The sequence below is a fragment of the Cricetulus griseus genome, chromosome 8 (assembly GCF_003668045.3).
Source record: "Cricetulus griseus strain 17A/GY chromosome 8, alternate assembly CriGri-PICRH-1.0, whole genome shotgun sequence".
NCBI lineage: Eukaryota > Metazoa > Chordata > Mammalia > Rodentia > Cricetidae > Cricetulus > Cricetulus griseus.
In genome coordinates this window covers 60,010,346-60,037,197 of record NC_048601.1, presented here as the reverse complement: position 1 = coordinate 60,037,197, position 26,852 = coordinate 60,010,346, and the positions used below count along the sequence as shown (strand labels likewise).

Here is a 26,852-nt window from a genome sequence, read left to right as displayed (position 1 = left end):
TTGTTCACAGGAATTTGAAGATTCTGTCAGGATCTGACTTGGAAGACTCTTCCATGGGAACTAGATCAACCACTACTGTAAGGTTCTATATAAGCTGCCCCGTGAGAAAAATATTCAACATATATGTTCCTGACTCTAAAGCCCATGAATCACAACAATGACTAACTCAGAAGGATATCCTCAGTGTTGCAATAGTAGCCTTTTTGTTTTTGGAGTGAACAAAATTGGCCTCTTTGGTTTTAAAATTTTCTCAGTGGGAAGGTATTCATGCCTGGTACTGGTAAGTAAGACAAGTATTTTTGCTAGGAGTTTTTACAACCTTTAGAAGAGAACTCACTGTTATTCTTTTGTTTAAATTAAAAATAAAGAAGAAAAGAGGCTGATGAGACAAAAGACTAAGATACATATTAGACATATTAAGCAGTTTATTATAGGCTCAGCAGAGTAGGGAGACTAAAGGAGAAGAGGAAAAAGGGTTAATGGCTGACTGCCATGGCTGGTTGCCAGAGAGAGAGAGAGAGAGAACAGAAACAGAAGCAGAAGCAGAGAAGAGGAGAAGAGTAGGGAGTGTAGAGAGAGAAGTGTAGAGAGAGTGTAAAATGGCAGGGATCAGTCTTTTAAAGGTGTTCTCTGCATCTGCATGCAGATTTAGTTCCCATGGAACCCTAGGCTGACCAGGGTACTGCCTGTTCTGCCAGGTAATGGGGCAGGCCAGCATAATGCCTGAATCTTTCATTCCCACATTTACTTATTATTAAAAAAAAAAGATGGGCTATTATTAATGGCAGATTAAGGAATAAGAGTGTCAAATTCTCAAGACTACTTCCTGCTGACATGGGGGATGTTGACCATCTTTGTGGGACCTGAGGACATTGGGGTGCTGCCATTTCCTGGGGTAGCTGGTTGTTTCATCACAGTTCAGGGTGTATGGAACTCCCTGGCTCCTCTTAGACCTGGCAAGATTTTGGCAGAGTAGAGGACAAGGTTAAGTTTAGAAAAAATTTTTCTTAGGTCCTGTCACTTGAGCAGAAGATTGTAAGATGAGGGAGGGGTTCCTGAAGAGTTCCAACATGAGGGAAGGGAGTCCTGGGACCAGGGAATGATTGAATAACTGGAGTGACTCTGACCTGTTTGTTTGGATTCAATTGAGCTCCCTGGAACTTACAAGAATCCTTAGTTTGTGGAAACATAAGTATTAGACATATTAGCAGCATATTTTGTTAGAAGCAACTTGGCTGAAAGCATTAACAGTTTAAAATTGACAGATATATTTTTAGGACAATGAAAAGCATCTTAATCTTGACCCTGTACTTATGATCCTATAGTGGTATTACAGAACTTTACTAAGCACAGTACCATGAGAAACAGAGAAATCCAAAACATATTTCATTCTTTTTAATGTCTCAACTCACTTTATCATCACTTAAGCCTTTTTATCCTCAGACCTTCATAACTTTAATTCATACATCTTACATTACCATCTTAGACCTTCCATTTTCAGACCTTTATACCTTCCATTCTCAGACCTTCATAACTTGTATTTATCCACTGTATTAGACCTTTCCATCCTCAGACCTTTGTAAGTACATTCCCAGATCTTCATACACCTTATACTTTCCTATATTCACATAGGAATACCCAAAATACCTGTTCCTGAAATCTGTTTTGCTTTAAGCTGGCAAGACTACCAGTCATCAAAAGCATCAGAGTTCATGAGAAAGATAAGATTTTACCTGAATTAATGATTAAAGAATAACAGAGACTTGCCAGAAGGCTGCATGGACAGCTACCCCCAATTTCCTCCATCCATAGTAGAGGGATGCATGACACTTGCCTTCTTGCTGATAGCATGTGACCTATGGATTATGGACTACAGGAAGCCTCCCTACCGTTGGCCCAAGAAATGCAGGGAAAGTGGATTCCACTGTCTTCTTGTCCATGGTCTGGAGTATTTTGTAGCAACTGAGGTAAAGGCCAGGGTGGCTCAGTGACTAGCGTTGTCACTGACTCTAGATGAAGTTTCTTTAATGCCCATCAGTCTTCTTGAAGGAAATTGGGTGGTGCCAGCAGCTGGCCTGTCTCTCTGTTGTGAAAAGCTTTTAAACAAAACATTTTAAATGCCATGTTCTCTAGAACTCTTAGCATTTGAGGGCTGCCTGTCTGATTAGTATCTCAGCAGTCAAAAATTTGCCTTTAGTTAGAGAAAACTCCCTTTTTGTAATAAAAAAGCTGTACCTTTGTAAATGGCTCACAGGATGGACTGAGTGGTATAAATATTTTGTTAATTTGAAATAGACCTTTATGGTTTTAAGCTTTCATCATCATTTAAAGATACATGAGGTAAATTTAAGTTGTATAGACTTAGCTTATATTTTAAGTATAGTGAAATTAGATCTTTATGACTTTAAATGTCTACCATCATTTAAAGATACATAGCAATTTAGAAATATGAGTCTTAGCACAGTTTAATTTAAATTGTATATAGTTAGATAGGTATACAGTTAAATTACAGGTACAGAGACAAGCAGGACTGGATAACAGTAAAAGGGTGAACCAGAATGTAATCTCTGATCCGTACATTGTAGTAAACAGACATGAGATTTAAAAGGACAGAGTAGACTTAAACAGAGGGCCCTGAAAAGGCACAGTATTCAGTAAACGAGCCATGAGCAATAGAGCCAAGAAAGAAGAAATCACAGTTAAAAAAAAAAAAGCAAAAAGAATCTGAGAGAAAGCAAAAATCCAGCATTCAGGTTTGCTGACACAGGCCGTGGGAGTAGGTGTGCCTACAGGTAGATCACATGGCCAAGATGGCAGCCCCCAGGTTAGACATGGCCCAGATGGTGGCGACCATAAGCCACATTTTTGTCTGTTCACCTGCCTGTTGGCTACAACCAGAAAGGTTCCTCTATACATTTCCCATGGGTGAGGCAAATGGAAAAACTGGCAAAAAGCTCCTCTCTGGATTCCTGTGTGCCCATGAGAGTTGCCAGGGGCCTGGCCCGGAAGGGGACACAGCTGTTCTGAAACTGAAAATGACCCAGGGTTCTGAACTGAAAAAGCAAAAAAGCACCACTCCTGGAGCGGGATCCCAAACCTGACCCATGGAAAATTCAAGGGATGTATTACCGGATTGTAGTGAACAGGCAGATGAGTGGGTTCCAAAGATGATTAGTTGGAAAAGCAGCGAGTAGAAGTGTACAGAGTTACATCATCTCAGGCAGCTGCAGGCAGGAGGAAGTGCCAGGAAAAGTAGAGATGGAAAGTGGGTTATGAGTTCAGATTTTATGATCCCTGAAATTTCCCATGTCCCTGGCAGGATAGGTTACAGAGAAAGCCTAGCCCTCCAGCAAGCTGCAAGAGCGCTTACAGAGAGAGCCTAAACTGAATTGGGCACTAATGTTGTTCATTTGTTTAAATGAAAAATAAAGAAGAAAAGAGTCAGATGAGACAAAAGACTAAAAGACACATTAGACATATTAAGCAGTTTATTATAGGCCCAGCAGCGTAGGAAGACTAAAGAAGAAGAGAAACAGGGTTAATGGCTGACTGCCATGTCAGGTTGCCATAGAGAGAGAGAAGAAAAGCAGAAGCAGACAGAGAAGAGGAGAAGAGTAGAGAGTGTGTAGAGAGAAGTGTAGAGAGAGCATAAATGGGCAGGGGTCTGTCTTTTAAAGGGGTCCTCTGTACCTGCGTGCAGATTTAGTTCCCATGGAACCCTGGGCTGACCAGGGTACTGCCTGTTCCACCAGGTAACAGGGGCAGGCCAGTGTATTGCCTGAATCTTTCACTCACAGTGGCTATTTTCCTCATCCAATGTAAGTACTCAGTTTATCCTAAATAATTATGGCTGTACTCTCAAATAACTGAAGCTCTCACTCCTCATCAAAGAATCTTCTCTTTTAAATAGGAAGTATTACAGAGATATATAACTGTTCAAAATGCAAAGCATAAGTGGTCATGACATGGCCAGCCTCAATCTACAGCACAGCATCTGATTTTCTAATAGGTTTTCTAGTCCCCAGTGGTCAGCCTCAATAAATCCACATAAGAACAACACTAAGAGAACTCAGTAGTGTGTCCTGTGTGTGTTTGTATGTGTGTGTGTGTGTGTGTGTGTGTGTGTGTGTGTATGTGTGTGTGTGTGTGCAAATAGTAATTAAAGAAGAGATCACTAAGTGAAGAAGTTGGGGGCTTAGAGGAGGAGCTGAAACAGAAAGGCATGGGGTAAAAATGATATACATGTACTACTTATGTATCAATTTCTGAAAAAAATTACATGTCTTTTTATCTATATTTAATTACTCTTATTTTCATTTATTAACTTGCATATTTGTCCAATCTTACAGCTTAGTTGTTATCAGTTCTTACACCTCCCATGCAAGCACCTTTCTAACGTATATCCACAGAGCTTCGATACTCCAATATTCCTTCAGTGACCATCATCAGGTTCTAACAACACTGCATTGACACCTACCTGACCCAGTCAGAGAAACTCCCACCTAGAGGACTTTTATGCAAGTTAACTCTTCCTACCTCTTAGGAGAATACTCTGAGCTCCCGCTGAACCACTCTTCCACTTTCCCTTTAAAAGAAGGAAAATCAGGCATCCTTAATACAGGCAGGTATCAAGAAAATAAATGAATCTATGAATCTTTTTGCACATCTGAGATTGTGACATAGTGAATGATCATGTCCTAGATACAATAGTACCAATAACATAATGTGATGAAACATGGAATATTCAAAATAACATGCACCTCTCAAGGCTCAGGATTCCTTTGGTACCTTTTTCCTCAGAGGAACACACATTCTTTCTATTAAAATATGCTCATGCCTGGTCTGTCCTGAGACACCAGGAAACCCTGATTTCTTGCTGAATTAATGAACTGAACCAGGCCTGCAGCTGTGCACAGCCCCTGGGGATTTGCATGTGCTCAGAGTACAACCCATCGCCCTGAGGACTTATTCATAAGACTGTCACAGTTTATGCTGTACCAGTTCTGAGCAGGCCACAGCATGGACATGGGGTTCCCCACTCAGTTCCTTGTATTCCTGCTGCTGTGGATCCCAGGTAAGGAAGCACAGCAATGGTCATTTATTTAGGCCAATGTGATTGGTCCTGACTGAAATTATCAGGTAATTTGTCTTTCCACATGCTTACTCATTGGCTCTGTTTTGTGATTTTAATTGTAGGTGGCAGATGTGACATCCAAATGACACAAACTCCATCCTCCTTGTCTGCATCTGTGGGAGACAGAGTCAGCATCACTTGCAAGGCTAGTGAGGGCATTTCTGATGCATTATCATGGTACCAGCAGAAACCAGGGAAAGCTCCTAAGCTCCTGATCTATTATGCAAACAGCTTGGAAGATGGAGTCCCATCGAGGTTCAGTGGCAGTGGGTCTGGGACACAGTTTTCTCTCAAAATTAGCAGCCTGGAGGCTGAGGATGCTGGCATTTATTTCTGTCAGCAAGGTTATAATCCTCCTCCCACAGTGATACATGCCATGTCATAAACCGTCCAGAGATGCAAAGTGTGAGGCCGGGCTGCCTCACCTGCTCCTCCTGGTTTCTGCATCAGCTGAGAGTCATTGTCAGGCACTGTGTGGCATTGAAAGACACTGGAGAGGGAGGGTTAGTATAAGCAGCCAAGGGAATCTCATGATTTCCCAACTTTTAGTTTTTTTGTCATCAGCAGCACAAAAATAATTATAATCTCAATTTCAGTACATAAAATGTTACAATACTTAGTGCTCTGAGCTGTATATTCAGTTGAGATCGTGAAACAAAGCAGAAGACAGCATAAACACAAGAAGCTAGGATTTGGGTTCTATTCTGCAGCCATTCACTTGCTTAAGTCGAGCAGTGTCAGGTGTTCAGGAAGGTTGGCAATGTAAGTGAGGGATAGTCTGGTTGTATAGAAGTTAGAGTTCATTTGCTAAAGAACTTGTGGACTGGGTAAACATGTGCTCCTGATACTTAGCCTTGTAGCATAAGTTTAGGGTGCCCCGGATCCCAGCTGTCTGCAACAGCATGATGGTGATAATACTATATCGCTTACATATATCCTTGCATCTGTCTAAAGTTGCTGATGGATATCGTACTGTGCTTTTCTGACTCTGAGATCTTATGTGAGGGCTCATAAATGAGTATTTCTCTGAGAAAAGATACATAGTCCAGAATTCACCAGCACCAGTTATATAACTGTCATTTTATTGGAAAGTTAAAGTAAGTTAGTGTTCTGGCTTCTGGAAGATTTTAAACATCAATACATTTGCATATTAAGAAAAAGAATCTTTTTCTTTAAATTTCTATGTATGTCATGACATTCCTCCTTTTCCATTATGTTTTAATGAGGATTCTGAATTTGTTCTTTTTTGTATTTATTTTACATATCAATACCAGGTCCCTTTCATTCCCACCCTTCTTCTCCCCTGTCTCCTCCCCAACATAACTCCATCCATTCTTCAGACAGAGTAAAGCCTCCCATGGGAATCATAAAAATCTGTCATATCAGTTAGGCAGAACCAAGGCCCTCCCTTCTGTATCTAGGCTGAACAAGGTATCCCACCATAGGAAATGGGCTCCAAAAATCCAGTTCATCTACTAGGGAAAAACACCAGTTCCACTGCTAGTGGCTACATAAAGTGCCCAAGCTTCCCAGTTGTCACCCACATTTAGAGGGTCAAGTTCAATGTTATGCAGTTCTCTGGCTGTCAGTCTGGAATCAGTGAGCTCCCACTTGTCCTGGTCAGCTATTTCTATTGGTTTTCACATCATGATCTGCTCTTAATATTAAGTATTGTCTGCTCCTCCTTATCACCACTTTTTTGGAAGCCTACTTTCCAGATATTCTTTGTCTTGTCTGTGTCCTTCAACTATGGGTCTTGCTTTACAGTATGAGACTAAGAGTAGAATGAATCAATATCCATATCTAAGTATGCACATAAAGATGCTGGTAGAAATGAGGACTGGAGTACCACCCAAAAAGTACTGTGGGGACTAAAGAACATTAAAACCCCATCCCTAGGCTTCCTGGACATATCTGAAGACAAGAGACCTAAAGTCTCTACCTTAACATAGATATCTATAGGAATACATAATATGAATCTCCTATTAGAGTTATAGACCTTCTTGAAATAATAGATTCCTTTATAATTAATTAATTTTGTAAGGCTTATTCTAAAATTTCCATTAGATATAGTTTAAGATAATCTCAGCACTCAGGAGGCAGAGGCAGTCATATTTTTGTGAGTTCAAAACCAGCATGGTCTATAGAGTGAGTACCAGGACTACACAGAGAAACCCTATCTTGAGAAATAGTTTAAGAAATAAAGGTTAATTTTAGTTCATGTTTTCAAATGATTCAGCCCATCATATAATGCAAATACAAGGTATGATATTTTTAACACATATGTGCTAATCACAGGTACACTCAATTTCCTAAAAGACATAATATTGGATTTAAAAGCATAGATCAACCATCATATAACTATAGTAGATGACTTTAATGACCTACTTTCAGCAGTAACAGTTCTTTTGGGAGAAAATAACCAGAGAAATACCAGAGTTAAAGAAAGCTTAAACCAAATTGACCTAACACACAATCAAGAAGAACATTTTGTTATACAGTAATGAATATACTTTCTTCTTATGAGCACATGCAAAATTCTCTCAAAATCAGGTCTCAACAAACATAGACCAATCAAGTTAATATTATGTATTTTATATGACGACAAGAAAATAAAACTGGATATGAAGAGCAATAGAAAGCATAAAATGTGCATAGTCTCATAGGAACTATGCAGCACAGTATTTAATTATTATTGATTCAAGGAAGAAATCAAGAAAAAATTTAAATTCCTACAATGAAATGAAATAAAATATGGAAACTCTCCAACAAGCCATGTCTTTGATATCCTTCTCCTCAGATTAATTCAGTGAGTCTCCCTGTCCCCCTTCTGTCACACACCTTCCCCAATTTACCAGACCTAGCTCCAGTCCCACATTCATTGTCCCACCTTTGTCTGGCCACCCCTATCTGCCTGTGTACCAAGCAACATCTAGGATCCTGCTAGGTTTTTCCTGCCCTCCTAGAACCTTCATCCAGCAGTTGATGGAAGCAGAAACAGACACCCACAGGTAAGCACTGAACCAAAATCCTGGAATCCAGTTGCAGAGAGGGAGGAGTGAAGAGCACAGGGTTCAAGACCAGCCTGGAGAAACACACAGAAACAGCTGACCTAAAAAATGGGAGCTCACGGATCCCAGACTGATATCTGGGAAACCAGGATAGGACCGACCCAGACCCCCTGAATGTGGGTGTCAGTTAGGAGGCCTGGGCAACCTATGAAGTCTCTGGTAGTGGATCAGTATTTATCTCTATTATATGAATGGATTTTGGGAGCCCATTCCACATAGAGGGATACTCTCTCATCCTAGACACAAGGGAGAGGGCCTAGTCCCTTCTCCAAATGATATGACAGAATTTGAAGATCCCCATTGAAGGCCTCCACCTCCCTGGGGAGCAGATATGGTATGGGATTTGTAGATAGTGGGAGCAGGGGAGGAGGGGAGGGAGAGGGAACTGGGGTTGATATGTAAAACAAGCTTGTTTATAATTTAAATAAAAAGAAAGCCATTAACTCAAAGTGATATTGGAGCTTAAAATTAAAACTAACAATCCAGAGAAAATGGAAGTGGGTTTGAAGAGGCCAAATGCCTCAGGAAAATCAGACACTGTGACTCATCCTCACTCTGAATAGCCAGTAGCCTTAGAAACAATTATTTTCACACAAAATAGATAAACACATATGCACAACACACATATTCATACATTCCAAATCTTGTTTGACAAATCAGTGAGGTAGTATATCCAATGAAATAATGAATGGAATAGAGGTTTAAAAATTCTATTTCTGCATGTGCTTTACCTAGGAAGAAGCCACTCCCTGTTAACAAAAATGAAGAGATTGAAATAATTGTAAACTCATCAATCCTGTTTAGACTCATAGGAGAAAGGAGGTCCCAGATCAGAGTCCACTCCCTGAGATTACAAGGCTGTTACAGAGAATCACAAGATAAAAAGATATAATTATCCCTTGACGATGGTAAGAGGGAAAACTCTGAAGTGTTCTGATGATTGCTGGAGGCTCCCTGTGGACAAGTCTAAGAGTGAACGCAAACTCAGAAACTAACACAAGTCTAGGTGTGTTGCTTGGGCAGAGTGTGGGCTATCTTGAGGCAAGTGAGGGAGAGGGAAAACTCACTGTCTCATAGCATGCTTCTTCCAGAATACACCACTGAATATAACTTGTGTGTGTCAGTGAATTGACCTTCCCTGCCACTTTTTTTTCTTACGGTCAGCCTTTCTCTCCTCATGACTTCAGAAATGAAGTGGCCATTTCTCTCAATATATTATGAGATACATGAATTGAGAAACCTTTTCTGGAAGGTCATCTATGTTCTGCTGGATTGAGTTCTGGGATCTAAGGTACATTTGGTGAGCATTGTTATTGAAAAGGAAAGGAGCCTAAACAAATGTGTAGAAAGTTGCAACCAAAAAGAATGAATCCTGGTGGTCTATTGGTAAAGGGACTAGAGTTGCAAGTGATATATATTTCAATATTTCTATTTGATCTTAATTCATGTACCTCAAGGAAATGGTAAATGATTGATGTAGAAGAACTGATGATATACCTATACATATACGTATATGTACACATACATGTGAGATTATCTAGGTTAAAATTGACTTTTGTGAGCCAGGCGTTGGTGGCACACACATTTAATCCCAGCACTTGAGAGGCAGAGGCAGGCAGATCTCTGTGAGTTCGAGGCTAGCCTGGTCTTGAGCGAGAGTGCCAGGATAGGCTCCAAAGCTACACAGAAACCCTGTCTCGAAAAACCAAAACCAAACCAAAACAAAACAAAAAAATTGGCTTTTGTGAATGTCTGAGAGGGATTATCTTTATTAGGTGAATTGATGTTGGAAAACCCTTTCACCTGTGGGCAAAACCATGCCCTGTGTGTGGCTCTTGACCTGCACAAAATGGAGAAAGCGAGTTGAGCTCTAGCTTCCTTCACTCTCTGCATCTTAGTTGTGGTTGTGATGTGAGTAACTGCTTGAAGCTCCTTCCACTGTGTCTTACAAATTATAATAGTTTTACTCTCAAACTGTGCCCTCAAACAATCTATGTTCCAAAGTAAGGAACAAAGCTTACTCAGCTTGCTTTTGTAGGTGTTCTATCACAGCAACAAAGAGAGACAAGGACACATTCCCGTGTTCTCAGAAGTTACGTCTTTACTCCTGTGGTTCCCCCAGAAATGCACTCAGACTCTTCAGTCATGATGGAGAGGAAAATTGGATTCTGCATCAAGGTAATCCCCTGGTACCTGAAATAAGAAGAGAGAAAAGAAAGATTAGCTACAAACTCCTGGTTTCAAATGAAGTAATTTTCATTTGTAAGCAATTTGCTTTGCATCTTGGTTGAAAGAAGAACAGACTTTACAAGGCACAAGGAACCTTTAGAAGCCATTTAAACATCCTCCTCTTTCTACTGCTCTCCTCTTCCTGAGTCACAGTCTTTATTGGTGCGCGGGTCTTTAATTTTTCAGCAATTTTCCTCATTCTCCATCATGTCTGTTTACTCAGAGGGCATTTGTATGGCTGTGGAGCTGTCTCATTGTTTAAGAGAACTCACTGGCTGCTCTTCCAGAAGATCTGTGTTCAACTCCCAGTACCCACATGGTGGCTCACAATGATTTCTGACCCCATTTTCAGGGAATCTTCCTCCCTATTCTGTCTTTTATAGACCCCTGGCACGTGTATTGCACAGACATGTATGCATACAAGACACCCATAGACATAAAAAATTAAAATATATGATGCTGGCTCCATTTTTATTTTTCTACTAGTATGCCATCTATGGCTGTTGAAGCTGATGGGTCACTAATGGGCTTATTTTAAATGCATTTTGGAACAGGCTAAGACTCCTCAGCTATGACAAGCTTCTTCTCCACCTTTATCCTTTCACATAGACTCAGAGAATCTGCAACCCCCCCCCCCCCGAGAGAAGCAGCATCCATGACTCTGGGCTCCGTGAGCAGGCAAATTTTCTTCATGGCTGTCACTCTGTGTAAGAAACTCTTTTATGTATCTTGAATTCAGTACTAAACTTCAACGTTCTCAGTTACCTCATTGCTATTTTAACAAGGAATAATATGCCAATGTGTTATTTGAGTTACTAAAAAACTTCATATGTCTACCATTTCTTGTTGTGGATATTGGGTAGCCACAGACTGTCATCCAAAGAATCAAAGATTCTATGTGATGGAACAGAAAGTCTGAGTTCAGTGTTGAACTGTCTCAAGTTAGCATTAATCTAACATTAACATTTCCTGGGCCTCCATCTACAGTGGTGCCTGTGGAAGAGAGTGCTGTATCCCATGAGCTCAAGGTCATCAACTTCAGACTCCCTGATTCCAAAGCTTTGAGCAAATCAACCAATATTGTTTTCAATCCGAAGGTTTATAGTTCATCTTTAATCACAGCTCACAGAATCTAATTCACCAAGAATGCTTTTCATATTATATTATACATTATATAACATGAAATTTTCATCTTTAATACCAGTACTCTCCCCATACACACTGTGAAACCACACGATTAATGGCAGGAGCCTTTAGAATTGTAAGCTCCCGTCTCCATCTGTCCAATCTGAATGAGAAGCAGTAAATGACATGAAAGCATGTTCTGAGCTCACTGCAGCTGTCACAAAGCAAAGTAAAATGTTTATCAAAGATGGAGAGCACATGACAGCTTGTTAGACACTGACAGGGGCAGTTACTCATCTGTCACATTCTTGACAGTGAGATTGGGAACATTCTCAACCTATACACTGTTGGTCTCACTCTTATGATGGTGGGTTAGCAGCTGACAAAGGAGACTGAATATGCTTACCACATAAAATTCACCATTTTATCCTGAAAAAGTATTGTATAAAATTATATATTTAATTAAAAATAAGATGGAAATGCATGGTGCTTAAATGCATATTTAATTTTCAGTAATATTCTTGGATTAATGCTAACTTGTTAACAGAATAATAACTTCAGATATCAAATATCTTGAGGAACTTTGGAATCAGTTGGTTAATGACAAATATTTTTATGAGATTATCTCCATGCATAGCTTAGACTGGCCTAGAATATGTTATGTACCTCACACTGGTCTCAACCTCATGATGCTCCTGCTTCTGTGTCCCCAGTTTTGGGATTACAAATGTGAATCTTGACTCATTGCAACATTTTATTCATTTATTTTTCTGTTTCTCTTACTTTATACATAATAATGGGTTTATAATTCACTTCTTATATATACACATTCAGAGACTACTAACCTGAAGTCCAGGCAGGTTCTGTGATTTTTTATTGCTATTGATTTTCATTCATACTCAAACATTATTTCCTTTATATGGCAACAATCTCTAATGTTGAGGTCCATTGGTCTCTGTAAAACTGTTACTTAATTCAGGATGGCTGCATCCCCCTCTGGAATATCTTTTCCTGTTCACGATGTTAGTAAGACCATCTTAACAAGTTTTAATACTGATAATTTCTAGATTACTCTAGAATATGCATTTCTGGACTAAACCCTTTTGGTAGTGTTGGTCTACATCTACGGTTTCTTGAAGAAATCTTATTGTTTTCATTCCCCAATTTAAAGCCTTCTTTCTGTTTCATGAAATTGTAAGGAGTATGTATACTTGCTAGTTTCTGTTGTGTTTACCTTTGCTTGAAGATTAAAGTTCCTCTGATCTCAGGTTTAAATTAATGCCCCAAGGATTTCCACAGAGTGAATATGGGCTACTCTTTGCATCTCTGTTCCATGTTTGGCCCAGAATCTGCAGCCCAAATGTCTGAGTCACTGTTCATCTTGCTTAGAATTAAGAATGGCCTTGGAGATGGGAGATAATGAAAAACATTAGCATGAATTCTCTAATTTTTTGGCTTTACTCTTTTCTTCTGTAACCCTTCTTTTCTTTTGTTACATGTTTTTGTTTACTCTGTTACATAATTTGTTGTTGTAATTTTTTGAATATATTGTTTCCCTAGGACTGACAATCCGATAGAACTAAACTAATGTTTCTGCAAAGGTCACCTGATTTAAATACTCCTTAGATTTTAACCAAAGCTTGTATTAGGGAACCTAGTAGACTTCTGTTGGAGAGCTGAAAGCCAATATCTTCAGTGATATTTCATGGTCTCTGTGATGGTATATTTGCCTGCTGATTGACACAAGCCTCTCTCACACCTACTGCCCAGGCATCTGCTTTTGTATTTGTTGACTGTTTTGCATAGGGGCCTCCAGCCTAGCCCAGATGCTTGGAGTTTATAAACCAGGCCTTGATAGGGAGAACTAAGCATCATCAGACAGGCAGGGGAAGCAAGATGGAGTCACACACCCAGGTCCTCATGTCTCTTCTGCTCTGGGTGTCTGGTGAGAAAAGTATTATATTATTTTCAGAGTCTCTTCTTTGTATCTAAGAAATTCACAATGTGTGCCAGGGTTCAATATATTTTATGCCATAGTAGTTTGACAATATGACACTACAAGAACATTAAATGACTTATTTGATATTTATTAAATCCTTTTTATATTACACATGATTATTGTTTTTCCTGATTGCAGGTGCCTGTGCAGATTTGTGATGACGCAGTCTCCATCCTCCCTGGCTGTGTCAGCAGGAGACAAGGCCACCATCAGCTGCAAGACCAGTCAGAGTCTTTTATCCAGTGCAAAGCAGAAGACTACTTGGCCTGGTACAAGTAGAAAGCAGGGCAGTCTCCTAAACTGCTGACCTACTATGCATCCATTTGGCTCACTGGGGTCTCTGATCACTTCATAGGTAGTGGGTCTCAGACAGATTTCACTCTCACTATCAGCAGTGTCCAGGCTGAAGACATGGGAGATCACTACTGTATGCAGAGTTATAGTACTCCTCCCACAGTGCTTCATCCTCCAACAAAATCTGTCTCTGAGAGTCTTACCAGCTGCTTGCACCACACACAGCCCTGGACCTGCACACTTCCCTCTTCTGACTGAAAGCCTGAATACTCATGAAACACCCATTAAAATGTTTGCAAAGTCCAGCCAAAATAATGGGTTCAATATCTCTTATGTCTTCTGGTATAAAAAAACTACTATACAAAAGTGCAAAGGAGAACTCAGTATTATCCTATCCCTTCTGTAATACATTACCACAAATTGTTGTTTGAATATGAAGGATTTATCTTTTTTTCCTTTTCAAATTTAAATTAGAAACATGCTTCATTTACATGTTAATCCCAGTTCCCACTCCCTCCCCTCCTTCCCTAGCCTCCATTTCTGCTCCCTCCGGAGGGTGAGGCCTTCCATGGGGATCTTTAAAGTCTGTCACATAATTTGGAGCAGGGCCTAGGCCTTCCCCATATTTCCAGGCTGAGAGAGTATCCCTCAATGTGGAGTGGGCTCCAAAAGTCTATTTGTATACCAGGGATAAATACTGATCCACTACCTGAAGCTCCATTGATTAACCAGACTCCAAACTGACATCCTCATTTAGGGGGTCTTGCACAGTCCTATGCTGGTTTCCCAGCTATCAGTATGGGGTCCATGAGCAACCCTTTTTTCAGGCATTAAGGTAGCCTCTCCACTATTGCTTAGGTTGTTAATTGGGGCCAACCTTGTAATTCTCAGAATATTTCTCTAGTGCCAGATTTCTCTTTAAACTTATAATGGCTCTGTCTATTATGGTATGTCTTTTCTTGCTCTCCTCTATTCTTCCCCTGACTCAGTCTTCCTACACCCTCATGCCCTCCTCTCCCCTCCTTCTCTCCCCTTCTCTTTCTTCTAACACCCTCTCTTTCTCCACCATGCTCCCAATTAGTTCAGGAGATCTTTTCCCTTTCCCCTTCTCCAGGGGACCATGTATGCCTCTCTTAGAGTCCTCCTTGTTTCCTAGCATGTCTGGCAGTGTGGATTGTAAGCTAGTATTCCTTTGCTCTATGTCTAAAATCCATATATGAATGAGTACATACCATTTTTTCTTTTAGTGGCTGGTTTACCTAACTCAGGCTGGTTTATTCTAATTCCATCCATTTGCCTGCGAATTTCAATATTCCATTATTTTTTTCTGCTAAGTAGTAGTCCATTGTGTAAATGTACCACATTTTCTTTATCTGTTATTCAGTTGAGGGGCTTCTAGGCTGCTTCCATGTTCTGGCTATTACAAATAATTCTGCTGTGAACATGGTTGAACATTCTTACTTGTTGTATGAATGTGCATCTTTTGGGTATATGCCTAAGAGTGGAATTGCTGGATCTTGTGGTAGACTGTTTCCCATTTTCTTGTGGAGTCCCCATACTGATTTCCTAAGTGGCTGTACAAGTTGGCACTCCTACCAGCAGTGGAGGAGTGTTCCTCTTTTTCCACATCCTCTGCAGCATAAAGTGCCATTGGTGTTTTTTGATTTTAACCATTTTGACAGGAATAAGATGGTATCTCAGATTTGTTTTGATTTTCATTTCCCTGATGGCTAAGGATTTTGAGCACTTTCTTATGTGTCTTATAGCTATTTTAGTTCCCACTATTGAGAATTCTCTATTTATTTCTGTACCCCACCTTTTAATTGGTTTATTTGGTGTTTTGGTGACTAGCTTGTTGAGTTCTTTGTATATTTTGGAAATCAGCCCTCTGTGGAATGTGGGGTTGGTGAATATCTTTTCCCATTTTGTGGGCTGGCTTTTTGTCTTGTTGACTGTGTCCTTTTCCTTACAAAAGCTTCTCAGTTTCAGGAGGTACCCTTTAGTAATTGTTGATCTCAGTGTCTGTGCTAATGGTGTTATGTTCAGGAAGTGTTATCCTGTACCATTTCATTTGAGGTTACCACCTAATTTCTCTTCTAAGAGTTTCAGTGTAGCTGGGTTTATGTTGAAGTGTTTGATCCATGTGGACTTAGTTTTTGTGCATGGTGATAAATGTCCATAAGGTTAGGCTCCAGAGATTAGCATTGGATTGGCAGAATACAATGCTTTTTGTAGCTCAGAAGTAGGGGGTTTCCAAGTTGGGGGTTTGGCAGGCAAAATATGTGGGGATATAGGAGTAGAACACAATATAATAAGTTTGTCCCTCCTGAAACAAAGACATGGCTACAACATGGCCATAGCAACAAGTAATCATAAGTGGTCATATACCTTTTGAAACAAAGGTAGGGTTAAAAGATGGTTATAAAGAACTTCTTGAAATAAAGACATGATCATCATTCCTGGTAGAGTCAATCCAGAACCACATGTAGTTAAGATCGGGGTGGGGGAAAACAAAGATTTAATCATAAACAGGACTCGGTTTGTCTTCATGGGAAGGTGGCATTGAAGACCAAGATGGAGGCAGGCTGGTTCTTCACAGCCTTTCCTACCCATGCCCACATCTTTGGATTCCACAAGACCTCCTAATGTTCTATCCCCTGCTTGTGAAGGGCTCCCATTCCCAACTACAGTGTCCATCTTCTGCTAAACCACAAGACAAGCCTGCCAGAAAACCAGGTAGGCTGCCTGCAGGACTCTTTTTCCCCCCACACTGAATCCCTCAAGTCTTGTCCCTAGAACTTTATCACATCACCATCTGAAGTCTTCATTTTCTCCTGGCTTCATCTCTTGTGGATTCCACAACCATCCCTTCCCCTCCCACCCCTTGCTCCTTTTTTATAGAGGCCAGGACACCAACAGGAATTTCTGCTCTTTCCTGAGAAACATACAAATATGTATGCTTTTGATCTCCTTTTTGCTCTATCTAGAACCTCAAGTACTGTATTGAATAGATGCTGAGAGAGTGGACAGTCTTATCTTGTTCCTGATTTTAGTGGAATAGCTTTGAGTTTCTCTCTGTTTAATTTGATGTTGGCTGTGGGCTTGTAGTATATTGCCTTTATTATGTTTAGGTATGCTCCTTGTATCCCCGATTTCTCCAAGAAGTTTATCATGAAGTGGTATTGATTTTGGTCAAAGAACTTTTTAGCATCTAATGAGATGATGCTGTGACATTTTCCCCTCAGTTTGTGTATAAGGTGAATGACATTGAAAGATTTTCTTTTTTACCTTTAAAATTTTAAATTAGAAATAAGCTTCATTTACATGCTAATACCAGTTTCTTCTCTCTCCTCTCTTCCACTGCCCCCTTCCAACTCCCTATTCCATACCCTTTCGGCTCCCTAGGGAGGGTGAGGCTGTCCATGGGGGATCTTCAAAGTCTGTCATATCATTTGGAGCAGGGCCTAGACTCTCCCCCATGTGTCTAGGCTGAGAGAATATACCTCTATGTGAAGTGGGCTCCCAAATTCCATTTGTAAACTAGGGTTAAATACTGATCCACTTCTAGGAGCCCCATAGATTATCTAGACCTCCAAGCTGACATCCTCATTCAGCGGGTCTGGGTTTGTCCTATGCTGGTTTTCCAGCTATCAGTCTGGGGTCCATGAGCAACCCCTGGTTCAGGTCAACTCTTTCTGTTGGTTTCTCCAGCCTGGTCTTGAACACTTTTCTCTTCAGTCCTCTCTCTCTGCAACTGGATTCCAGAGTTCAGCTCAGTGTTCAACTGAGTGTCTGCTGCTGCTTCCATCAGCTACTAGATGAAGGCTCTCAGATGGCATGTAAGGTAGTCATGAATCTCAGTATCTGGGAAGGGCATTTAAGGCAGCCTCTCCACTATTGCTTAGATTGCTAATTGGGATCAACATTGTAGATCCCTGGATATTTCCCTAGTGCCAGATTTCTCTTTAAACCTATAATGGCTCCCTCTATTTTTTATTAGAAAGAAAATTATTTTACATGTCAATCCTAGATCCTTCTCCCTCCACTCCTCCTCTACTCCCCCAACTAGCTCCCTACTTGTCCCATGCCCTTTCTGCTCCCCAGGGATCATGAGGCCATCCATAGGGGGTCTTCAAAATCTGTCATATTCTTTGGGATAGGGCCTAGGCCAACCCCCTTGTGTCTAGGCTCAGGGAATATCCCTCCATGTGGTATGGGCTCCTAAAGTCCATTCCTATGGTAGTGATAATTACTGATCCACTACAAGAGGCCCCATAGATTTCTAAGGTCTCCTCACTGACACCCATATTCAGGGGATCTGTATCAGTCCCATGCTGGCTTCCTAGCTATCAGTCTGTTGAACGAAGAGTTCTCCTTTGTTGAGGTCATCTGTTTCTGTGGGTTTCACCAGCCTGGTATGGACCCCTTTGCTCATCAATCCTTCTTCTCTGCATGTGTATTTAAGTTCAGCTCAAGGTTTAGGTGTGGGTGTCTTCTTCTACTTCCACTAGCTGCTGGATGAAGGCTATACTATTGCATATGAATTAGCCATCAATCTTATTATCAGGAGAGGTAATTTATGGTAACCTTTCTTCTGTTAGTTAGTTTGTTAGTTGGTGTCATCTTTGTAACTCTCCATTTACCTAGTGCCTGATTTCTCATATCATGTTCATAAGACAGCATTTCACAGCTCTCCTTCTCATTTTTAGTTCTTGCATTTCCCCCACCCACTAGAGATACATTTCCTCATTGGCTGGTAACTTTCCCACTAAGATAGGCTGTGTGGTGAACAAGTCCCAGGGACTGATCTGTCTCCACTTCCCTGCAATGAGATTACAAGCTTGCACCACCAGACTTGGCTTTTTGGTTTTAATTGGCTCTGAAAATGGAACTCAGTGTCTCATTTTGCCAGGTAAGTACTTTATCAACTTAATCATCTCCCTGATTTCAAAATATTACATCTGTGTTTATAGGTTCCATCATGGAATTTCAAATCAAAAGGCCTAAGCAAATAATGGGTGAAAATGAAGTACAATATGGGACCAATTTAAAGGGATTTAGTAGATTTTACAGAAAACTAAATGTTGGTTAACTATGACTGTGATCATCAAAAAAGCTAGTGCAGTGCATGAATGAAACTGTTGAACTAAATATGTATAACCAAGAAAATGAAACCCCTGTTACATTCAGGACAGTCAAGATCATGCCCAGGTAATTGTAGTTCATTTTGGGTGTCTTTTTAAAAATAATTTACTTCTTATGTATACTTTCAGAGTCCACTAAGCAGGAGTCCAGGCAGTTTCTGTGATTTTTTATTGTTATTGATTTTCATTCATACTCAATCATTTTTTTCCTTTATATGGCAATAATCTCTGATGTTGAAGTCTATTGCTCTCTGTAAAACTATTACTTGAATTACCAAGGCCTTGCCCCATTTTGGGAAGGCCCTTTCCTATTTACTATGCCAGCAAGTTCATCTTTTTTGCCATTTTTTAATTTGAATTAGAAACAAGATTGTTTTACATGTCAATGCCAGTTCCCTCTCCCTACCCTCCTCCCCTACCACCCGCTTCAACTAAAACCCTACCTATCACATAAACTTTCTGATACCGAGGGAGGGTGAGGCCTTCCAAAGGGGGTCTTCACGGTCTGTCATATTCTTTGGGATAGAGCCTAGGCCTACCCCCATGTGTCTTGGCTCAGGGAGTATCCCTATATGTGGAAAGGGCTCCCAAAATCCACACCTATTCTGGGGATAAGTACTGATCTACTACAGGAGGCCCCATGGATTTCCGAGATCTCCTCACTGACATCCACATTCCTGGGGTCTAGACCAGTCCTGTGCTGGTTTCCCAGCTAACAGTCTGGGGACCAAGAGCTCCCCATTGTTCAGGTCAGTTGTTTCTGTGGGTTTCACCAGCCTGGTCTGGACCCTTTTGCTCATCATTCCTTCTCTGCAACTGGATTCCAGTTCAGTTCAGTGATTAGCTGTGGGTGTCCAGCAAGATCATCTTAACCCAGTTTCAATACTGCTAATTTCTATATTACTCTAGAATATGCATTTCTGGATTAAACACTTTTGATAATGTTGGTCTACATCTACATCTTTTGAAGAAATCTTGTTTCTTTCATTCCCCCCAACTTAAAACCTTCTTTCTGTTTCCTGAAGTTGTTGTGAGGATACGTGCTAGTTTCTGTTGTGTTTACCTTTGCTTCAAGATTAAATTTCCTCTGATCTCAGGTTTAAATTATTGCCCCAGGATTCCCACAGAGCGAATATGGGCTTCCCTTTTCATCTCTGTTCCATGTTTGGCCCAGAAACGGGATTCCAAATGTCTGAGGCATTGTTAATTTTGCTTAGTATTAAGAGTGTTTTTGGAGATGGGAGATAATGAAACAAAGTAGCATCAATTCTCTCATTTTTTGGCTTTCCTATTTTCTTCTTTCCACTCTTCTTTTCTTTTATTGCACACTCTCTTACTTTATGTTACCTAATTTTTCGTAATTTTTTTATCTTATAGTTTCCCTAGGACTGTAATCTGAGATAACTCTCCTAATGTTTGCACAAATGTATCTTGGATTTTAACCAAAGCTTATATTAGAGAGCCTAGTAGACTTCTGTCAGAGAGCTGTAAGCCAATATTTTTCAATGATATCTCAGGATCTCCATGATGGTATATTTGCCTGTTGATTGACACATGCCTGTCTCACAATTCTTCCTAGGGGTCTGCTTTGGTGTTTGCTGACTGATTTGCATGGGTCCCTCCAACCCAGACCCTCTGCCTGGACTTTATAAACCAGGCCTCTAATGTCAGAACTAAGCATCATCAGACAGGTGGGGGAGCAAGATGGAGTCACAGACACAGGTCCTCATGTCTCTTCTGCTCTGGGTGTCGGGTGAGAAAAGTATAATATTTTCAGAGTCTCTTCTTTGTATACAAGAAATTTACAGTGTGTGCCAGGGTTTAATATTTTTTATGCCATATTATTTTGACAATATGGTGCTACAATGACATTAAATGACTAACTTGATATGTATTAAATTCTTGTTTTTTATTATACATGAGTATTGGCTATCCTGATTGCAGGTGCCTGTGCAGATATGGTGATGACACAGTCTCCATCCTCCCTGGCTGTGTCAGCAAGAGAGAAGGCCACCATCAGCTGCAAGTCCAGTCAGAGTCTTCTATCTGGTAGCAGTAAATACTTGGCCTGGTTCCAGCAGAAAGCAGGGCAGTCTCGTAAACTTCTCATCTCCTGGGCATCCACTCGGCCCAACGGGGTCCCTGATCGCTTCATAGGCAGATGGACCAATCTCATTCAGGCAAGGACCCAGGACTGCAGACCCTGGAATGTCTTTTGCTTCTGCCGTGCCTCTGCAGGAGTGCTGCAGCTCTCTTTCTCTGGTATCTAGCATGTTGTGAGTAGATGCATGGAGATCTCCACTGTCTGCATCATAGCATGTTTAACTCTTGGAAACATCCCATTCTCCTGGGCATTTTTACCTGTGAATATGGTAACCTGTCCTTAAGCTCTACTGTCTAATTTGATAACAATAATGAGAGCCTATACAGAATTTTGATGAATAAAAATAAATACAAGGCTATGTTTCACAGCTAAGGCTCATGAGTTCCAACTTAACAGCTGCTCAGGTTAATGATGAAAATAAAAGCACCTGAGATGCTCATGCCCTGGTTCAGCAGTAACTCAATGCACATCATATTGCCACCTCTACCTCTCCCTGGAATTCCCCAGTATTTGTGGTGCAGATGGTATATAAGTCAACTCCCCTCTAAATAAAATTGTCATTCTTCTTTCAAGAGTGACTGGCTGTTTTGTTTTTACTAATCCACAGATCCCTCACTCGAACCCTTAAGAAGTAGTAGCACTGGACGCTACATTCTTGTTCTAAATCTTTCAGTTGATTTAATTCTCTAGTGTGACTATTCTCCAGTTTCTTCATGTGGGCACATAGTGCTATAAACTTTCCTCTTAGAACTGCTTTCAAAGTGTCCCATAACTTAGGGTAAGTTTTGGCTTCATTCTCATTAAATTGTAGGAAGTCTTTAATTTCTTTTTTTATTTCTTTCTTGACCCTGGAATGGTGCAATTGGGCATTATTCAATTTCCATGAGTTTGTAGGTTTTCTGCAATTTGTGTTGTTGTTGAATTCTAACTTTAATGCATGGTGGTCTGATAAGATACAGGGGTTATTCGAATTTTTTATATCTGTGGAGGTTTGCTATATTGCCAAGTATGTGGTCAATTTTAGAGAAGGTTCCATGTGGCGCTGAGAACAAGGTATTTTCTTTTGTGTTGGGATGGAATGTTCTATAATGTTTGTTAAACCAAATTGGGTCATAACTTCTGTTAAATCCTTTGTTTCTTTGTTAAGTTTCTGTATGGTGGTCCTGTCTAGTGGTGAGAGCCGGGTGTCAAAGTCTCCTACTACAAGAGTGAGGGTTTTATGTGTGGTTTGACCTTTAGTAATGTTTCTTCTACAAATGTGGGTGCCTTCATATTTGGGGAATAGATGTTCAGGATTGAGACTTCATCTTGATGGACTTTCCTGTGATGAGTACGAAATGCCCTTATTCATCTCTTTTGATTGATTTTAGTTTGAAGTCTAATTTGTTAGGTATTAGGATTGCTACACCATCTTGTTTCCTGGGTCCATTTGATTGGAAAATTTTTTCCAACCCTTTATTCTGAGGTAGTGTCTGTCTTTGAAGTTGAGGTGTGTTTCTTGTATGCATCAAAAGGATGGATTCTGTCTTCGTATCCATTCTGTTAGTCCATATCTTTTTATAGGCAGGTTAAGACCATTGACATTGAGAGTTATTAATGTCCATTGATTGTTGGTTCTTGCTTGTTTTCTATTTATTGTTGGTGGTGCCATTGTATGTAGATTTCACCCTCATTTTTCTTTTCATGTTTGGTAAAGTGGGATTATCTATTGCCTACATTTTTGTGAGTGTAGTTATTCTTGTTGGGTTGGAGTTTTCCTTCCAGAACTTTCTGTAAGGCTGGATTTGCGGATATGTATTGTTTAAATCTCTTTTTGTCGTGGAATATATTGTTTTTTCCATCTATAATGATTGAAAACTTTGTTAGGTACAGTAGTCTGGGTCTTCCTTTGTATGTTACTCGTCCATTTTCCTTTGTTATTTTCTCTTTATTCTGTAAGTTTTGGTGTTTTGATTATTATGTGTCAGCGGACTTCTTTTTGTGGTCTAGTCTTTTTGGTGTTCTGTAAGCTTCTTGTACTTTCATAGGCATATCCTTCTGTAGGTTGGGGAAGTTTTCTTCTATGATTTTGTTGAATATAATTTTTGTAACCTTGAGCTGTATTTATTCACCTTCTTCTATACCTATTATTCTTAGGTTTGGCCTTTTCACCATGTCCCATATTTCCTGGATATTTTGTGTTAGGTAGTTGCTGGACTTGAGGTTTTCTTTGGTGGATGACTATATATCCCCTAGTGAGTCTTCAACACCTGAGATTCTCTCTTCCATCTCTTGTATTCTATTGGTTATGCTTACATCCTTAGTTACTGGTTGTTTATGGAGTCTTTCTATTGCAAGCATCCCCTCATTCTGTGTTTTGTTTATTGTTTCTATTTCAGCTTTCATGCCTTGAACTGTTTTGGTTGTTTCTTTCACTTGTTTGGTTGTGTTTTCTTGGCTTTCTTTAGATTCTTTAAGAGAACTATTTATTTCTTAAAATTTTTTGTTTGTTTTTTCCTGTTTCTTTAAGAGATTTTTTTATTTCCTATTTCTTCTTCCTCTGTGTTGTGGTTTGGTCTTTCTGTTGTTAAGTGTTTTCTTATTCTATCTTCTTCCCATCTCTTCTTGCAGTGGGTTCAGGTGGGGTCTCTTTGTCTCCTCTTGTCACCTGGTGGTGTGTCTGGGCCTAGACATCAGTGTCTGCAGCTCTGGATGGTCTTGCCTCTCCTGGTATTCTTTTGTCTCAGCAGAGGTCAGGGTGAATGGGGAACTCAGCAGAAATCAGAGCAATAGGGAAACTGGAAGTGAGGTGTTTCCAGATTCAGAGAGATCCTCCCTGTCTGGGTGGGTCCACTCTATGCCAGGCTCCTGCCCACAGAGATTGAATGAAGAAGTGTTGTCAGGAATTGGGCAGGTAAGAGGGAACACTCACCTCAGCATAGGTCAGGGCAAAGGGGGAACTGAGAGTGAGGTGTTTCTCACTCAGAGAGATCCTCCCTGTCTGGGCAGGTCCACTCTATGCCAGGCCCTGTCCCAGAGAGTTTAAAGAAAGGGGTGATGGTGGGAGTCAGGCAGGAGAAGAGGGGACACTCACCTCAGCAGAGGTCAGGGTGAAGTGGCTTGGAGAAGTGCTTTTTAGGTAGCCTCTCGACTATAGCTTAGATTGTTAGTTGGGGTCAACTTTGTAGGTCTCCTGACATTTCGCTAGTGTCAGATTTCTCTTTAAACCTATAATGGCTCCCTCTATTATGGTATCTCTTTCCTTGCTCTACTCCATTCATCACCTGACTAGATCTTCCTGCTCCATCATGTCCTTCTCTCCCCTCCCCTTACCACTCTTTCTTTTTCTTTTCTTTTTTATTTTAGAAAACATTCTTATTTTATACAACAATCCCCCCATTCTCTCGACCTCCCATCCTCCCATCTTCCCATGCATCCCACTGACTCCCCACCCACACGCTACCCATGACCCAAGAATAATGAGGCCTTCCAAAGGGGATCATCAAAGTCTGTCAGATCATCTGGGGCAGGGCCTATTCCCTGTCCTGTTTATCTAGGCTGAGAGAGTATCCCTACATAGGGAATATGCTCCCAAAGTCCATTCAGGCACTAGGGATAAATACTGTTTCCACTCCCATAGGCCCCTCGGACTTCCCAGGCCTCCCAGCCCACAGCCATGTTCAGGGGACCTGGTTTGGCCCTATGTTGGTTCCCGAGCTTTACTCCTGGGGTTTCTGTGGTGTCACTAGTTCAGGTTAACTGCTTCTGTGGGTTTCTCCTGCACGATCTTGGCTCTTTTGCTCATCCCCCCTTCCTCTCTACAACTGGATTCTGGACACCCAGCTCAGGGGTTTGCAGTGCTTTCTATTGACTTAGGACACAAGTGACTTCAAAGCTCTGTAATTTTCGTTGAGTTTGGTAAATGTTGGTAAATTTCCACTTTCGCTTTCTGATTTTCCTTTTTAATCCTTCCCTTTTATTCTTCCACTCTCTTTTTTTCCTGCTCTTTCTCATTCTCAAATTTCCCCTTTGTCCTTTCCTCCCATCTACTTCTCTTTCCTTCCTTCCCTTATTACTTCCTTTCCTCTCTCACTCCCCCTTTTCCCTTCTGTCCTTTGAAATTTATTCCATTATAGTTACTTTCCCATCCCTTTTCCTTTGGTGATTTCTGTTTTTACTCACCATATTTATTATTTCATAAGGATTGTTATACTGAGATAGTTCTTTCATGTCTGAAACCTGATAAAACATGCCATTGATTGTGAACTGAAACCTGTCATTAGAGCATCTAGACATGTGTGGTTTGGGAGCTCTGAGTTAGACCTTGATTTTCTATGTTGACTTTCTTCTCAATGAGTGCTCACACTCTCTGATGGTATTGACTGTTGATTGACATCAGCCACTCTCACATGCTGCTATTCATTTTGCTTCCTCATTTGCTGACTGCTTTACTTTGGCACATACATGATAGCCCAGATGAGCAGATTTTATAAACCAGTCCTCTTCTTGCACACTGAGTTGCATCAGAGAGGCGGGGTGGCATGAGATGGAAACACAGACCTTGGTCCTCATGTCCCTGTTGCTCTGGGGGTCTGTTGACAAATTTAAAAGTATTATAATCTTTGGCCAGGTGGTGTGGTACATGTGGTACATGTGGTACATGCCTTTAAACACAGCACACCAGAGGCAGAGGCAGGTGGATCTCTGTGAGTTCGAGACCAACTTGGTCTACAAGAAGTAGTACCTGGACAGCCTCCAAAGCCACAGCAAAACCCTGTCTCAAGAAACTAAAAAAAGGTATTATAATCCTTTTAGAGTGATAGGTTTATAGAGAAAAACCATGTAGTTTTAGAATATACCAGGAGATACTTTACTGTATCTTATATTAACATAATAATATACAGACATTTGAGAAGACTCCTTTTTTTCTGATACACATTCTATTCAGATAGCCAGTTTCAGTGTTGTAACATTATATATCTGCATGTGTATGTTTGTATGATATTGAACTCTTGTCAATTACAGGGGCCTTTGGGGACATCCCAATGACCCAGTCTTTATCTTCCATGGCAGTGTCAGCATTAGAGAGGTTTTTCATCAGTTGTAAGTCCAGGCAAAGTCTGTTTAGCAACTATATCCAGAGAACCATTTGGCCTGGCACCAGGAGCCTTCTAAACTGCTGGTCCTCTGGGAATCCACATGGGCATCCTGAGTTCCTGATCTGCTCCCTGGGAGTGGATGTGGGTCAGAGTTCACTATCACCAACATCAGCGTCCATGTTGAAGACCTGGAGGATTATTACTTTTTAGCCGCATTACAGCTCTCCTCTCACAGTGATTCACTCTCCCACACAAAACACCTCTCTGAGTTTCACCAGCTGCCTGAACCACACACATCTCTGTGTATTTTTTTCATTTGTGTCTGGCACATTGATGAGTAACACTGTAAAATCCTGCAGGTTATTTATAAGCACAGTGCTTCTAAGATTTATGAAGTACAATGTAGTTAAGTTCTCTGTGTAAACTGCTAATTGTTTTTAATAATTTCCCACAGAATCTGGCTTGTACAAAGGAATTTCATCATTTTGTTGTTCTGGAATCTGGAAGTCCAACACAGGACTCGACTGCCTGAAGTTAAGATTTTGGCAGCTTCCATACAGTACCTGTTTGAAGCAGAAACAGGCACCCATAGCTAAGCACTGAACCATACTCCTGGAATCCAGTTGTGGAGATGGAGGGGGAATGAGCAAAGGAGTCAAGACGGTGCTGCAGAA

At 40.6% G+C, this 26,852-nt stretch overlaps 2 gene segments (V, D, J or C); both read left to right on the top strand.

The window, feature by feature from the left end:
• Nucleotides 1-5,019: 5,019 nt before the first annotated feature.
• LOC103159583 lies at nucleotides 5,020-5,519 on the top strand. The segment is given in 2 exon segments: nucleotides 5,020-5,074; nucleotides 5,197-5,519. Coding segments are annotated over 2 exon segments (378 nt in total).
• A 7,936-nt stretch (nucleotides 5,520-13,455) lies between these two features.
• LOC107976972 lies at nucleotides 13,456-14,110 on the top strand. The segment is given in 2 exon segments: nucleotides 13,456-13,504; nucleotides 13,697-14,110. Coding segments are annotated over 2 exon segments (463 nt in total).
• The last annotated feature ends 12,742 nt before the right edge of the window (nucleotides 14,111-26,852 follow it).